The following is a 17823-nucleotide window of genomic DNA, read 5'->3' on the forward strand; positions in this document are numbered from 1 at the left end:
TTGTAGCTTGAAGGATTTGGAATGTGATATTCCAGAGGTCAAAGGAGCAACAATTACAACCAACAATCAACAAAACTGAGTATAATCCTGTAGGAGAGAAAAAAAATGGTAATAAAAATCAGAGTTGAATAGAAGGTCTGACAGTCAAACACAAGATACAAGAGAAGCACAAAAAGAAGAACATGAAAGAGGAAGCAGAAGGTCTCGATAAGGTTAAACTATTTACATTTCTATGGCAAGATGATTCATGTAAGTAATAAGAACTTTATCATTATTAGGATGGTTGAAAGAAGTTTAAGGGTTGCTAGATGGCGCAGTGGATAGAGCACCAGCCCTGGAGTCAGGAGTACCTGAGTTCAAATCCAGCCTCAGACACTTAATAATTAACTAGCTGTGTGGCCTTGGGCAAGCCACTTAACCCCATTGCCTTGCAAAAAAAATCTTTAAAAAAAAAGAAAGAAAGAAGTTTACATGGGGAATACATGGGTATAAGTTTATTACATTAAAATGATCTCCAAAAAACAAATGAAATGGTGAAACAGAGGGATGCACTGGTACACTGGGAGGAGGAGAAAGGGAGAAGTAAAATGAGGAAACTTTTCTCACATAAAAGAGGAGTACAAGGAAGAGCTTTTATAATAGAGGGAAAATGAGGAAGGATGGTAGACAGTGCTTAAACTTTACTTTCATTGGAATTAGTTCAAAAGGGAAGAATATTTATACACATTCCATTGTGTATAGAAATCTATCTTACCCTGTATGGAAATATTAGGGGAAGGGGATTAAAAAAAGGGAGAAAAAGAAAAAAATCAGAAAAGGGGAAGTGATTAAAGGGAGAGTTAATTAAGGGAAGAAGTAGTTAGAAGCAAAATAGACTTTTGAAGAGATACAAGAATGAAAAGAGTTAAGAATACATGGAAGAAAATGAGATGGAGGGATATAGTTAGTAATCATAACTGTGAATTTGAATGGTATAAGCTTACCCATAAAATGGAAGCTGATAGCAGAATGGGTTAGAAATCAGAATCCAGCAATATGTTGTTCATAGTGGCATGGAAGCAGGAATTCCCAGAAGGTCTCTTCCAGAATGTTGTAAATAGCTTTAAATTATGACTCTAACCAAATTCTAGAGTGGCAGAACCCACAGAAAGATGGAATGAAGCAATTTTCCAGTTCAAGATAACTTGGGAGATCCACAGGAAGGCTCTGTTCCACCAGGGTTGGAAGGAGTCACAGCACAGCCACAGCTGTAGCTCCAACCTTCCAGAAACAACTTGCAGGGTGCCTGGGTCCCTGGGGATACCAGGGTTCATGGTAGTGGGAACAGTTTCCAGACTTCCCAGCCCAGGAATCACCAAAGACAACTTGGAAGATTAGCTGGAAAACTCAGCCAGAGTGACTACAGAGCCCAAAACAGCTTCGAACTCAATGCAGATCCAGCCCTGAGAAATGGAAGAAGGCCTGCGGAGTTATCCAACAGACAACCACCCAGTAGTTTCTTTTGGAACATTCAGTTGATAGATAGTAAGGGGTTGGAGGGAGATTGTTGGTGTCTCTCTGCTATCCCTGGGACAGGACTCTGTTGCTTTGTACATATTTAGACCCTAGTCACAGTCTGGTGCCCCCTATTGCCGTAGCAGAGCAGGGACCCTCCTCACAGTTCCAGGGCAAAGGGGAGCGATTGTGGACATCCACAGACCAGAGCACAGGACAGGAAAGGAGCCAGAGCCTCTCATAAGACATTGAAGGAATTGAAATTCTTAGAAGGTGTCTCACAAACACTCAAAAGTTTGGGGAACATGCTAAAACCAGGTCATAGGCTGGGGAAATAAATAAATTACAAAAAAGAATGTGACCATAGAACATTACTTTGGTCTGATGGAGGATTAAAACACACACAAAAGACAACAAAGTCAAAATTTCTGTATCCAAAGCCTTCAAGAAAAATAAGAATTAGTCTCAGGCTCAAAAAAGATTTTGAAAACCAAGCAAGGGAGACAGAGGAACAATTGGGAAGAGAAATGAGAGCAATGCTAGAAAATCATGAAAATCAAGTCGTCAGCTTGGTGAAGGAGATACAAAAGAATGCGGAAGAAAACAACATGACAAAAACCAGTTTAGATCAAATGGAAAAAGCAGTCCAAAAGGTCAATGAGGAGAAGAATGCCTTAAAAAGCAGAATTGGTCAGATGGAAAAGAAATTAAGAAAAGTCTGTGAAGAAAACAACTCATTAAATGATAAATAGAGCTAAGGGAAACTGATGACTGTGAGAAAACAAGAAACAATAAAATATAACCAAAATATTGAAAAACTAGAAATATTTCATTGGAAAAACAACTGACCTGGAAAACAGATCCAGGAGAGATCATTTAATTATTGGGCTACCTGAAAATTATGACCAGGAAAAGTGTTTTGACATTATTTTAAAATAATTTCTCCAGGAAAATTTCCCTGATATCCTAGAACATAGGGGATATTAGAAAATGAGGAAATCCATTGGTCACGTTCTGAAAGAGATTCCCCCCCCTCCAAAAAAAAAAGAGCTCCCAGGAATATTATGTCAAATTCTGTAACTCCCAAGTCAAAAGAGAAAATATTACAAGCAATCAGAAAGAAATAATTCAAATATTGTGGTGCTTTAGTCAGGATTATACAGGATTTAGCAGCATCTACATTAAGGGGTCATAGTGCTTGGAATATAATATCCCAGAAGGCAAAAGATCCTGGATTACAACCAAGAATCAACTACTCAGAAAAACTAAACATCCTTTTTCAGAGGAAAACATGGACATTCAATGACATAGGGTACTTTCAAACTTTTCTGTTGAAAACATCAGAGCTGAACAAAAAGTTTGATCTTCAAGTACAGGACTCAAGTGAAGCATAGAAAGGGTATATAGGAAGGGAAAATTATGAGAGATTTAATGAGATTAAACTGCTTGTATTCCTGCTTGGGAAGATGATACTGGCAACTCATAGGAACATTATCATTTATTAGTTGTTGATTTTCTTTATCTTTTTAAAATTTATTTAAGGCAATGGGGTTAAGTGATTTGCTGAGGTCACACAGCTAGGCAATTAATAAATGTCTGAGGTCAGATTTGAACTCAGGTCCTCCTGACTCCAGGGCTGGTGTTCTACCCACTGTGCCACCTAGCTACCCCAACATTCTCATTTATTAGAGCAGTCAGAAGGAGCATATATAGATAAAGCCAGGAGAGAGCTGAATTTGAAGGTATAATATATTTTATAGATGGAGTTAATGGGAGAAAAAGAAATGTATTGGGAGAAAGGGAAAAAAGAGGTAGAATGGGCTAAGACATTTCACGTAAAAGAATCAAGAAAAAGGTTTTGCAATGGAGTGGAAGAGGGAAAGATGAGGGGGAATGAGTGAGCCTCATTCTCATAAAAATGGCTTAGTAGGGAAATAACATAGACATTCAGTAGGGTATAGAAATCTATCTTTCCCTAGAGGAAAAAGAAGAGGAAGGGGATGGGAGAAAGGGGACAGGGGGACAGGAGGAGGTATAGGTGATAGAGGAGAGGGAAGATCCTGGGAGAAGGTAGTGAGATACAAGACACCTTTTTTTGTAGGGCAGCGGAGTTGGGTGGCTTGCCCAGGGTCATAGGTCTGGGTGGCTGTTGGGTGTCTCAGGTCAGATTTAGGTTGGGTTATCCTGGCTCTAGGGCTGGTGTTCTGTCCACTATGCCACTTGGCCACCCTACAATACACTTTTGAGGAAGGACAAAGTGGAAGGAGAGAAAGAATAGAATAAATAGGAGTGGGAAGGCATATAGATGGAAAGAAATATAGTTAGTAATAGCAACTGTTGGAAAAAAATATTGAAGCAACTTCTCTAATGGACTTATTATAATAAAGAAAGCAATCCATCCCAGAGACAGAATTAAAGTTATCTGATCACAGACTGAAGTACATTTTTTTCTTTATCTCTCACTTTATTTTTCATGGGATTTCCTTATCTTTGTGGGGGGAAGGGGATTATGTTTACTTTTGCAACAAGACTATTTTAGTAATGTGTAAATAAATAAATAAATAAAAATAACTGATGAGTAGAACAGTTTGAGAAAGACATGGCAAGACTTAAAAGAACTGGTGAAAAATGAAATGAGAAGAATCAGAAGATACTTGTTCACAGTAATGGCAATGTTATGAAGATGCTCAACTGTATCAGACTTGACTACTCTAAACAATACAATGATTCAAGATAATTCTAAAGGTAAGAATTCTGGCTTGTAAAAACCCTAATTGGAGCCAAGATGGCGACATGAAGGGATCGAGTCTTAGGAGCTCTCTGATAAAACTGATAAACTAAGGACTCTTCGAGAGACAGAACCCACAAAGGGACCCAGTGAGGCAGTTCTCCTACTTAAGGTAACCTGGAAAAGAGCAGAAAGGCTCTGCTCCCCGGGGTCAGAGGGGTGGCCTGCCAGAGCCAAAGAACTTCAGCCTCCCGGAAGCAGCCCCAGGGCGCTGGGAGCTGTGGCTCATGTAACGGGGGAGTCTCCTGAGCTGCACCCTGGGGAGCACTGGGCACAAAGTGGGGGAAAAGCAGGGGACCTCTGCCAGAGTGAGCATGTGGAGCCCAGCCCTCAGGGCACACAGCAAGCAGCTTGGTCTTTTGGCAGCCTAGACCTGGAAACAGAAGCAGGCAGAGCGGTAAGCAGGAGCCCCCAGGGCACGAGCCCATTGAGCTGAGGGAGGGGAGCGAAGAGAGAGAGACTGCAGAGCTCTGTCCTCTGCCCCTGAACAGGACTCTGGGGCTCTGAACACATTCAGATCCTGATCCCAGTCTAGGCCCCCCCATAGAACAACAGGGCCCCCCCACCTCAGCCCTGTGGCAGAGGGGGGCGCTTATGGTCATTCACAGACCAGGAGGGAGGACAGAACCTCACACACTGAGACCCTTGTGGGAGTGTCCCAAAAGCTCAGGAAGCACCCCAAAAAACAGGCTTAGGCTGGGAAAATGAACAAGCAAAGAAACAAGAGGAAGACCATTGAGAAATATTTTTCAAATGAGCCCAAGAAAGATCAAAATACTCAGTCTGAAGATGAGGAAGCACAAGCTCCTGCATCTAAAGACTCCAAGAAAAACAGAAATTGGGCTTAGGCTATGACAGAGCTCAAAAAATACTTTGAAAATCAAATGAGGTTGGAAGAAGTTGGAAGAAAAACTGGGAAAAGAAAGGAGAGAGATGCAGGAAAAACATGAAAATGAAGTCAGCAGCTTAGTCAAGGAAATCCAAAAAAAATGCTGACGAAAATAACATGCTAAAAAACAGCTTAGGTCAAATGGATAAAACAGTTCAAAAAGTTATTGAGGAGAAGAATGCTTGAAAAAGCAAAATTGGCCAGATGGAAAAAGAGATAAGAAAACTCTCTGAGGAGAACAAATCCTTCAGACAAACAATAGAATTCAGGGAGATTGATGAATTTACCAGAAATCAGGAACCAATACTTCAAAACCAAAAAAATGAAAAATTAGAAGAAAATGTGAAATATCTCATTGAAAAAACAACTGATATGGAAAACAGACTTAGGAAGATAATTTGAAAATTATTGGAATACCTGAAAGTCATGATCAGGAAAAGAGCCTTGACATCATTTTCAAAGAATTACTACAGGAACATTGCCCTGATATTCTAGAAGCAGAGGGCAAAATAGAAATGGAGAGAATCCACCGATCCCCCCAAGAAAGAGATCCTAAAAAACCAATCCCCAGGAATATTATAGCCAAGTTCCAGAACTCCCAAGTCAAAGAGAAAATATTACAAGCAGCCAGAAGGACACAGTTCAAATATCGTGGAGCTGCAGTCAGGATCACACAGGACTTAGCAGCAGCTACATTGGAAGCTTGTAGGGCTTGGAATACAATATACTGGAAGGCAAAAGAGCTTAGAATGCAGCCAAGAATAAATTACCCAGCAAGGCTGAATATCTTCTTCCAGGGAAAAAGATGGACTTTCAATGGACCAGGGGAATTTCAAAGGTTCCTTTTGGAATGGCCAGAACTGAACAGAAGGTTTGATCTTCAGATACAGGACTCAGGTGAAGCATAGAGATTGGAGGAGAGGGCGGGAAATATGAGGGACTTAATGAGGATGAACTGCATGTATAGAAAAATGATACTGATAATATTCATATGAACCATCTCAGTTAATAGAGCAGGTAGAGCGAGCTTTTATAGTTGAAGCACAGGAGAAAGCTGAATTCGAAGATAAAATATGGTGTAAAAATGGAATCAATAGGAAAAAAGGGAAATGGAATGGGAGAAAGAAAAAGGAGAGGGGGAATAGTCCAAGATATTTCACATAATAAGATTTTTTTTTTATTACAATGAGCTATTGCAATGATATGGAAGGGGGGAGGCAAGGGGGAATGAGGGAACCTTTGCTCTCATCAGAGATGGCTAGGAGAGGAAACAGCAAATATGCTCAATGTGGTATAGACAACTGGAGTAAGGAGGAGGGGGGAGCAGGGGGAAGGGGTGGGGATGTGAATAAAGGAGGAGAGGATGGATCATGGGGGGACAGTGGTTAGATATAACACATTTTCTTTTTTACTTCTTGCAAGGGGCTGGGATTGGATGGCCTGCCCAGGACCATAGGGCCAGGTGGATTCTGGGCCTAAGGGGTGGTATGGGGGCTCAGGCCTTCTTGGCCCCAGGACTAGGGATCTGTCTGCTGTGCCACTCAGTGACCCTACAGCAGAGTCAGAGTAAAAGGAGAGAGAAAATAAAGTACATGTTAGTGGAGAAATAAGAAAGGAGGGAGTTGCGATCAGCAATGGCAAACACTGGAAAAATATGGAAGTAACTTTTGTGATGGACTTATCATAAAGAATGTGATCCACCCATGACAGAGTTGATGGTGTTGGAACAAAGACTGAAGCACATTTTTTGTTATTATTTGGGGGAGGGTGCAGGGCAAGTGGGGCTTCTGGGTGGCCTGCCTGGGGCCACATAGCAGGGTGATCTTTGGGTGTCTGGGGCCAGATTCGGACCCAGGTGCTCCTGGCTCAAGGGCCAATGCTCTGTCTGCCACCCAGCCGCCCCTACTATTATTACTATTTTATTTTATTTTGGGTCTTTTTTTTCCCCTTCTTTTTGGTTTTTGCAGGGCAGTGGGCATCGGGTGGCTTGCATGTCACATGGTTGGGTGATTATTGGGTTAACGAGGCCAGATATGGACTCGGGTGCTCGTGGCTCCAGGGCTGGTGCTTCGTCCATTGTGCCACCTGGCCATACCTACAATTATTACTATTATTTTTTTTCATTTTAATTTTTTTTCTCCCCTTTACTTTTTCACCCAAGAAAGTCTATCTATATTCATGGTGGGAGGAGTATTTTGTTTACTTGTAAACAAGTATATTTTATTAATGTAAAAAAAACTTTTGTACAAAATGAGAATAAAAAATAAATTAAAAAACCCCTAATTTTCTGAATGTTGATCCTTTGCTCCTTCTGCTCTACACATTGATATGACTATGGAATGGCAAAAGGAAACCATTTATCAGGCACCTACTCTAAGCCAAACACTTTACAGCTATTATTTCACTGAATCTTTTAGCTCTTATGGTGTGAATCTTGTAACTATCCTGTCCATTTGCATGAATATGTTGCTTATGACCTGTGGTTCATACCTACCTGTTCATGCTGGAACTCCAGAACAACAGAAAGAGAGGAATTAGATTGCCAAGGTTTTATTGCAGCACTAACTACTTTGGAGTTTAGGTGTATTCTATCAATCTTCTTCTCATATGTCTTCTTATAAAAGGATGCATTTAGAATGGTTCCCAGGGAATTATAGGAGACAAAAGCAACTATATGCTGACCTAAAAAGAAAAACAAAAACTAAAAAAGGAGCAAAGTCCCATGTATCCTCAGCAAATTAGTTTCCTGAAGGTGGATTCTCTCCACCCTATCAATCACTCAATCACCATGATTTTTAAAAGGCTTGCTTAATGTGATAGCCACTGTACTAAGAACAAGGGAATACAAAGAAAGGAAACAAATAGTTCCTGATCTTAAGGAGTTTACATTTTAATCGGAGACCACACACAAACACACACACACGCACACACACACACATATAAATAAAAAACACAAGATAAATATATAGTAGTGGTAAGATAATCTTACATAAGTTGGCACTAGCAGAGCCATGTGATTGTTTTTGTGTGCATGTTTATGTGTATCTCTGTGTGTGTGTGTGTGTGTGTGCGTGTGTGTGTGTGTGTGTGTGTATGTAACTAGGAAAAGTCCTCCTGGAGGACTTGTTGTTTGGGCTGAATCTGAAAGGAAGTCAGGAATTCTAAGAGTTAGAGGTTAGAAGGGAGAACATTTCAGGTATGGTATACAATGAAAATTCTAGAAAACAAAAGATAGAATACTATATATAACTAACAGCAAGGAGCCCAGTATGGCTAGATTTCAGAGGGCCTGAGAAGTAGAAGGTAAGAATAATGGAAATGTAAGAAGATAGAACATGTTATGAAGATTTTTAAATGCCAAATAAAGGAATTTATATCTGATCCTGAAAGTGTTAAAGAGTCATGAAGTATGCATAGAGGAAGGATATAGATAGACCTCTACAGTAGTAGAGACAGTAGGATTTAATAGGATGTCAACCCCTTGAGGACTGACACTGTTTTCTATATATCTTTGGTTTTTAAGTATGAAATGCACTGTATTACACATTGGGATTTTATCAGTAACAGGGAGTTTCTGTTCAGGAATATTACATCATTTGCCCTGTATTTGGAAGAGAAAAGACTTGAATAATCTGGTGGTCAGTCAATGCAAATTTATTAAATGTCTACCATTAAATGTCAGGCATTGTTCTAAGTGTTGAGGTTACAAAGAGTGGCAAAAGGCATTTTCTGTTCTTAGAGAGCTTAGTCTAATGGGATAAGCCATATAAAAACAACTATATAAAAATAAATTATATATGAGATAAATTGGAGATAATCAACAAAGGAAAGGGAGTATGGATTTGGAAAAGGTTTGAAGAAGACCAAAGAAGTCAGAAAGTAGAGATGAAGAAGCTGAACATTCTAGACTTGGAGGACAACCAGTGAAAATGCTCACAGGAGAAAGGATTCCAAATCTTGCCTCAGACATTTACTATCTAGGTGACTCTGGTTGTCACCTATTTGCTTCATCTTCCTCATCCATGAAATGAATTGGAGAAGGAAATAGCAAACCTCTCCAAACTTTTCAGGAAAACTCCAAAAGAGATCACAGGGAGTTACAGACTGCAGAAAATGACTAAATATCAAATTAACAGTTCCTAATTTCCTATCAATTATGAACAGTTACTAAAGCTCCCTCAGTGACTAATGAGCCATTTTATCAGCATACCAATTCTGGATGAGTTACCAATCTGCACTGGTGACTGGAATCTACACATTGGGAGTTTCCTACACTGATGTAATTATAGATCAGAACAACAACAGGACAACAATTTGCATATAGTAATCTTGTAAATATGTTTTAAAAAACCCAATTAGCTTGAAGTTATTTTTAATGGTATTTACCCAGAGAACAATTTGTCTTTGAATAAGAAAAGTCTCACTCACAATTAATACTATCCTAAAGTGGTAAAGGGTGGCCAGGGATGTTGCTTCTGTCATTGTAGCTTTTTTAGCTACACCTGATGATTATTTTTATCAAGGTCCATGACAGATGGAATTTTTGTTTAGACAGATACAGGTTGATTGAGATCATCTTCATAGTTCCTTCTATGTCAGGTACTTGAGGATTCTCTGACATAGAAGGATTATGTGGCATTCCAGTCTGTTCTGAGTGAGTGCAGTGTCCATAAAATGAATGTACCTTGGGTATTTGATTGGATAATATCCATGCAGCAAATTGTCACTGAGTTATTCTGAGCTTCCAGTGTAGTGTCCACATTTTCCAAGGAGCAGTTGTTGATTTCTTGTCTTTCAAAAGCTGGGAACAATAATGGAAAAAGTGAGCCCACATACCTTTTCTGCTAAGAAGCTATCATCATTTGAATCATCCTAGCTCATTTCTTTGAATGAGCCATGTCTGACCCCCTAGGGCACTGTTTGAAATGACAGTTGATTTTGTCTTCTTTTGCTACACCTGCACTTAGAGGAAGGAAGCAGGTATCTAGGGCAATGATGGGAAAGTCTGAATGGCATAGTTTCCTTATCATTTTAATGTAAATTAAATCCGATAAACATCTTCATGGTGCTCTGGATAGTGACGCAGTAGGTGCACAATCACCATTAAAGGTCAGTTTTTAACTCAAGGTTCACCTACCATTTCCCCATATTTTAATAGAATAAGCTCCTTGCTTTGATTTGACACAGACAAAGCTCTCAGGAAGGAAGACTCATATTGTTTGGAAGCAGAAGTAATGAATGGAATTTTTGGGAATGTAAATTTTGCATGGCTTGATATCAAGAAAACCTTCCTAGAAGAGCTATGCAGAAGCAAGTGGGATGTCTCAGGAAGCAGTGGATTCCCAATCATTGGGATATCTTTTTCAAAAGCTGGATGGTCAAAATATTTTTCACTTGGTCAGACAAGTCTATCCCCACTTTTCTAAATTCAGCTAGGCTGATCCCAGAAGAACTGTATGTAGGAATTTTAACCCTGGGGGTGGGTTTATACCCTCCCCCCAAGAAAAGGGGCACCCTTCACCTTCAGAGCCCAGTCTGAGCCCCTGCAGTTTGGTTATGAGTGCTTTCTGACTTCTGATACCCACATCTAGTTCTGGGTGAGGTTTGAGAGGAAAAGGAGGCAAGTAGGGAGAGGTATTGCCATGAGGGAAGGCATTCATCATTGAAAGGGTTCAATAATGGAGTGAAGGTGATTTTGTTATATAGTATGAGTTGGAGAAAACTGCCACTGGAGTACAGGCCAGAAAGTCAGCTACCCTTGCTCTAAACCCATTCATGCATGCTTTTGCCTGTTTAACCAATCAACCAACAAATACTTATTAAATACCTACTGATAGTAGAGAGTTATGAATGTAGCAGAAACAAATCTGTAATCTTTTAATGCTGTTAAAAATCAGGGAATCTTGTTAATGGTGTAGAAAGTTCTTTGCTCTTGAGATGTAAATTGAATATCTTATTGTTTCATTGTTTAATATAAAATTTGTATTCTCACTCCCAACCCCCCAGTCTTCAAATTTCCACCTGATTTTGGCATGTAAAGGAGGAGGAATTTTCCCTTTTGTCCTCAGTGCCCAGATAAGGAAAAAACTATAAAACCTGAGCTGGACCTCCGCTTGGACCAGTGCGCTCTCTCTCTCTCTCTCTCTCTCTCTCTCTCTCTCTCTCTCTCTCTCTCTCTCTCTCTCCCTCCCTCTCTGTCTCTCTCTCTTTCTCCCTCTCATACACACCCAGCCAGCTCTCTCTGACAGTCTTTCCTTATCTCCCTCTCTTTGTTTCAGCCTCTGTCTACCATGCAACCATTCCTAGTCTTTTGTTATTCTCCCTGTCATAAAGTGTTTGTTAACCCTTTGGGAGGAAAAGTTTTAACCAGTATACTTTACTATATTTCATAGTAAAATTCTGAGCAGTTTCTGTACAGATTTTCTCCCTGAGAATTCAAATTCTTTCATTTTTCAGTGGTCCCCAAATTCCTATGCTTATCTGGTTACCCCAGATTCCATCTACAACACTACTATGTGGCAGTCATTCACCAAGACTCACTATTCTGACTATGTGGGTCACTGAATAGTATACATTCATTATAGTAGCCTCATTAACTGATTTTTATATAGGATTGTTTGCTGTTTCACTGAGTTGATTGAATCTAGTGGCTGTTTGGGATCCTGAAGTCACAACTACCTTTTGTTATAATCATTTATCCTGATATATGAACTCACCTAGAAAAGATTTTTTCTGTAGTTTCTGGATCTCCTCAGAAGACTCGAGAATAGCCTCTTCTAGGTCCTGTAATAGTTTTGTCGCTTCATTCCCAATTTCTGTCTTGTTCTTAGTAGTGGGATTGTTATGGGTGTTAAGAAAGGATTCAAAGTGGGAAGCAATATTCTTCAAGTGATGAGAAAAAAAATGGACAATGTCATAAGATTAGAGCATCTATCCAAGGTGCAGCTCTGGTACCTGGACTATATATTAAGAGAAAGGATGCTAAATGGGAAAATAAGAAAGATTATATGATGCTCAATGACTTTGTGACTAGAGGATGTCAAGTAGTATCTTTGGAGCTATTTCCTTATATGTAAAATTGTTACAATATCTTTTGCCTTACAGTGTTGTTGTATAGTTGAAATGAGATAATGCATTGGGAATTTAGGAACTTCAAATACTGTAAAATTTTCAATTATTAAAAGTGGATGTCTATGACATTTTTCCTGACTCTCATGGAGCCCTTCACCTTGAGACCCCCAATTCACCTTTTTCTGACCCCATGCCATCTTTGCCTGATTCCCACTTTCTCTGTGAGCCCATCTCATCTTTCTAGAATTCCATCTTCTCTATCCTTCAATTTATCTTTAGCTTAATTCTATATCTTTATACCTTTCACTTATCTGTCCTTTATCTGACCCTCTCTTTCTCCTCTCCCTGACCTCAGCTAGTTTCATTGATTCCTATCTCACCTCTGCTTGACTCCGTTTTCCTCATATTTAGCCACAACTCACCTTGTAGTCTTTATCATTTGTGAGATCTGTACAAGAGAGAAGAGTAAGATAGGATCATTAGGAAGACATGGATTAAATGCAGACCTGCTAATCTCCCAAAGATTATTTCAGGTTGATTTAAGATTAGTTTGTTTTGCTTCATTTGTAAGGTACTTCTAGATCCTGGGAATGTTAGTATGCAGCCCAGAAGTGTATGCATTCACATCTGGGGTCACAAAATCAGAAAGATCAGGGCCATTTAGAAAATGAGATGATGTTTTTGTCTCCCAAATATGCTTCAAATTTTCCTCTACTGGATCCTTCCTGGAAAACCTGCCCTTGCCCTCTAACTTATATTTGACCTAGAAGTAAAACCTTGCTCATGCTCTATGTTTTCCCTCTCACTTCCATGTGGTTGTTGGGTCAAAGGGTGGTCTGAGAAAATGACCTGGACTTTGTCTCCGAACAATAATTATCAATTATATCCTGTTTGACATTTTATACTATGGGATACATTTTATATCCTTTCTCTCAATTAATTCCAAGCCATTTTTTGAGGCAGATGATTTAGAGACTATAGCTCCCATTTTTATAGTTGAGAAAACTGAGGAAAAGAAAAAGTGTCTATCATTCATTTCACAGAGATTATCAGATTTTTAAGAGACCTCAGAAGACATCTACTCTGAGTCCATTTTTGAATTAGTAATTCTTCACTGACAAATGGTTGCTTATTCCTTTCTTGAAAATATCTATTGAAATATCATCCCTGAAGCACCAATTAAAAATTAATTGGAACATAGGTAATCTAATCATAAAAAAATGAGTAAATCAAAGAACAAATAAAACAAATAATCATTTCATTAAAGATAATGACAACATTGAACCAACATATCCAAATTTGTGGACTACAGTCAAAGCAATAATTAGAAAATATTTTAATCTCTAAATATTTATATCTTTAAAGGAAAGAAAGCAGATCAATAAATTGAGAATGTAACTAAAAACTCTATAAATTTAAATCCCTAATTAAATACTGAAATAGGAATTCTGAAAATCAAAGGAGAGATTGCTAAGACTGAAAGTAAAAATGTCATTGATCTAATAAATAAAACAGTTGGTTTTATAAAAAGTAAACAATTGATTAATTTGATTAAAAAAGAAGAAATGCAAATTGCTAAGCTCATTCTTTGGAAAAGCTCTGCTGATGAATGATGATCTCTCTGACTGTGTGTGTGTGTGTGTGTGTGTGTGTGTGTGTGTGTGTGTGTGTGTGTGTGTGTGTGTGTGTGTATGTATGGCCTTTAGGCCTCTGTTGAATTACAACAGTTCATATTTTAATTTTTTGGAGTCAAGTCAGAAACCTAGGATTTCTGTGGCCCCTAGCATTCTTTCTTCAGATGTCATAGAGTTCTTTGAACAAAAAGCACTATGAACTTCAAAAATCCAAGGGCAAGTTAACCGTTGGAGGTGGAGGTCAGGTTGGACAGATTACTAAATAGAGGAACCCTGCCAGCAAACTAGAAAGAGAGGATTGTTATGGGGTAAGAAGTGCAAACAGAGACTTCCAGCCAAGATGGTGAGAAAAGCCAGGCACTGTTTTAAGCTCTCCTGGCTTTCCCTAAGACCTAACACAAATCAAGTCTCAATAGATTTTGGATACACAGAACCCATAGAAGAACAGAGGGGAATATCTCCCAGCAACATCTGGCATGGGGAAGAGAGTAGAGATGCAGTGCAGGGTGGGGGTGGGAGATTGAGGCTAGGGACTAACCTGAGAACTGAGGCAGAAGTATTTGATATGTGTGTGGTTGGCAGATGGGAGAGCTCCAGCACAACAACTCAGATAATCTATCCAGCCAGCTCAACTGGTCTAGAAGACTAGAGGCATGAATCCCAGTGCTTTCAGTGGAAGAGTCCCCAGGTTTCCAGCTGAGCCCCTCATTGTTTCTATGGGAGGGTCTGACCTTCTCCAGTGCAAACAGAAACAACCCCAAGTATTTTGAAGCCTCAGTTCCCTAAGAGGGAGCCTCTGGATTTCCTAGCCTGAGGGCCCAGTCCAGATTGTCTAAGGACAACCCAGATTCTGTCCCAGGCCTAGGGAGTGGGACATTGACACCTCCGACACAGACAATCCAGAGAATACTCTGGCATTCATTACTGGTGGACTCACTGAGTAACTCCCTGGAGTTCTAACCCCAGTGATCAAGGCCTCTAGGAATTGTAAGACCAGCACCTTCCCCAACACAAGACTCTAGGGAAAGGACCCAAAGTGAAGAAAGGGGGAGATAGAATGGGGTATATTACATCACATGAAGAGGTACAAAGGACCTATTGCAATAGATGGAAAGGAGGAAGGAGGTGAGAACTGCCTGAATTTTACTCTCATCATATTTGACTCAAACAGGGATTAATACACACACTCATTTGAGTTTAGAAACTTCTCTTACCTTTCAAGTGTTAAGAGGGGAAAGAGGAGGAGGGAAGGAGGGGCTGATAGAAAGAAGGGAAGGAAGAGGGGGAAAAGGGAAAGGGGAAAGAAAAAGGAACAGTTGGATGGAAGGGGGTAAACTGAAAGAGGTGATATTCAGAAGTCAAATAATGGGGAGTAGGGATAAGATTACAAAAAGGGTAAAAATACAAACAGAGGGGAGATAACATGGAGGGCAATAAAGAATTAGTAATCATAACTTTGAATGTGAATGGAGTAAATTGTCCCAAAAAAATGGAAGTCAATAGTAGAGTGGATTAAAAAATCAAAATCCCACAATATGCTGTTTCCAAGAAATGCATTTGAAGCAGAGAGATATATACAGAGTAAAGGCAAAAGGGTGTAGCAGAATATATTATGCTTCAGCTGAAATGAAAAAATCAGGGGTAGTAATTCTTATCTTGGTCAAAACACCAGCAAAAATGGACCTCATTAAAAGAGATAAGGAAGGAAATTATATCCTCCTAAAAGGTACTATAGACAATGAAGTAGTTTCAATACAAATATGCATGCACCAACTAGTATAGCATCCACATTCTTAGAGAGGAAGCTGAATGAGGTACAAGAAGACAGACAGCAAAATTCTACTGGTGGGAGACCTCAACCTCCCTCTCTCAGAATTAGATAAATCTAACCATTAAATAAACCAGAAGGAAGTTAAGGAGGCAAATAGAATGTTAGAAAACTTAGATATTCTGCAGAATATTGAATGGGGATAGAAAGGAATATACTTTTTTCCCTGCAGTATATGGCACCTACACAAAAATTCACCATATATCAAGGTATAAAAACCTCTCAATCAAATGCAGAAAGGCAGAAATATTGAATGCATACTTTTCATATCATGATACAAAAAATCACATGTAATAAAGAGCCATAGAGAACTAGATCTAAAACTAATTGAAAACTAAAGAACCTAATTTTTAAGAATGAGTGAATCAAACAACAAAACATAGAAAGAATTAATGATTTCATCCAAGGCAATGACAATAACAAGATAACATACCAAAACTTTTGGGATGCAGTTCAAGCAGTTATTGTGAGATATATTATATCTCTAAGAACTTACATGAATAAAATAGAGAAAGAGAAAATGAACGAACTGAGCATGCAACTAAAAAAGTTAAAGAACAAATTATAAATCCTCAATTGACTTCCAAATTAGAAATTCTGAAATTTAAAGGTGAAATTAATAAATTTGAAAGCAAGAAAACTATTAAACTTATAAAGCCAAGAATTAATTTTCTGAAAAAAAAACCCCAATGAAATAAACTTTTGATTAATTTAATTTAAAAAAGAAAGAAAACTAAATTACTAGTATCAAAAATAAAAAAGGTGACCTAACCACCAATGAGGAGGAAATTAAAGTAATAATTTGGAATTATTTTGCCCAATTGTATGCTAATAAATTTGATAATTGAAATGAAATAAATAAATATTTATAAAAATATAAACTTCCCTTATCTCAGAAAGAGAAATTCAATAGGCCATCAATGAAATCCCCCCCCAAAAAATCTCCAGGACCAGATGGATTCACAAGTGGCTTCTATCAAATGTTCAAGGAGCAATTGGTTCCAATTCTATATAAACTATTTGAAAAAATAGGTGAAGGTGGAACTCTGCCTAATTCCTCCTCTGAAAGCAATATGGCGTTGATACTTAAACCAGGAAAAGTTAAAACAGAGAAAGAAAATTATAGACTAATTGCCCTAATAAATATGGATGGAACAATTTAAAACAAAACATTAGCAAAGTGATTACAACAAGTTATCACTAGGATAATACACCTTAACCAAACAGGATTTATACCAGGTATGCAGAGTTGGTTCAATGTTGGGAAAACTGTCAGCCTAATTGACTATATCAATAATAAACTGAACAAAAATCATATCATTATCTCAATAGATGCTGAAAAAGTTTTTGACAAAATATAGCACCCTTTCCTATTAAAAACACTACAGGTCATAGGAATAAATTGATTGCTCCTTAAAATGATAAGCAGTATATATCTGAAACTATAAACAAGCATTCCATGCAGTGGATATAAACAAGAAGCATTCCTAGTAAGATCAGGGGTGAAACAAGGATGCCTGTTATCACCTGTTGTAGCTTGCTTCACCTTGGGGCCCACAGTGACGACCTCCTTCCGGGAGGTGAGCTGAGAATAAGGAGTCAAGCTACCACTGCCTTATGCCTCCAGCTCAATTTTATTACTGCTTAGCTTTGAGGGAATGGGGGGTGCACAAGTGGGGTGTATGTGCAGCATCTTGCGTTACAGATAAAGGGGGTGCGTTGGGGGGAGGTGGTAAAACACAGCTGTGTCTTGTGCCCTTGGGCTGTGGGGTGGAATGTCCAGCTCCCAAGGACTCCAGCGCACCTTATCTCTCAGGGCGGCTTGCCAGCTCCTGAGACTGTCCAGGTGGCGGTCCATTAGAATAGCCTGTGTTCCCAAAATCACCACTATTATTCAATATTGTATTAAAAATCTTAACTTTTGCAATAATAGAAGAAAAAAATTAAAGGAATTAGAATTGATAATGAAGAAACAGGACTCTCATTCTTTGTAGATGATATGATGATATAACTAGAGAACCTTAGAAAATAATCTTAAAAACTACTGGAAACAATTATCAGCTTTAGCAAATTCACAGGCTATAAAATAAACCTACATAAATCTTCAGCATTTCTATAT

At 38.8% G+C, this 17823-nt stretch overlaps 1 protein-coding gene across 4 annotated transcripts in view; it reads right to left on the reverse strand.

Annotated features, from left to right (window-relative positions):
* The window catches only part of LOC141500467 (adhesion G protein-coupled receptor E3-like), a 76784-nt gene that overhangs the window by 25701 nt on the left and 33260 nt on the right, over positions 1-17823 (reverse strand). For all 4 annotated transcript variants that reach the window (XM_074203648.1, XM_074203649.1, XM_074203647.1 and 1 more), the window contains 4 exons: positions 12665-12690; positions 11888-12053; positions 9856-9972; positions 7666-7853 (listed from right to left, as the gene is read on the reverse strand). In XM_074203648.1, the coding sequence (XP_074059749.1) occupies positions 7666-7853; positions 9856-9972; positions 11888-12053; positions 12665-12690 (497 nt within the window). The remainder of the gene's footprint in view (positions 1-7665; positions 7854-9855; positions 9973-11887; positions 12054-12664; positions 12691-17823) is intronic.

The sequence above is a fragment of the Macrotis lagotis genome, chromosome X (assembly GCF_037893015.1).
Source record: "Macrotis lagotis isolate mMagLag1 chromosome X, bilby.v1.9.chrom.fasta, whole genome shotgun sequence".
Taxonomy (NCBI): domain Eukaryota; kingdom Metazoa; phylum Chordata; class Mammalia; order Peramelemorphia; family Peramelidae; genus Macrotis; species Macrotis lagotis.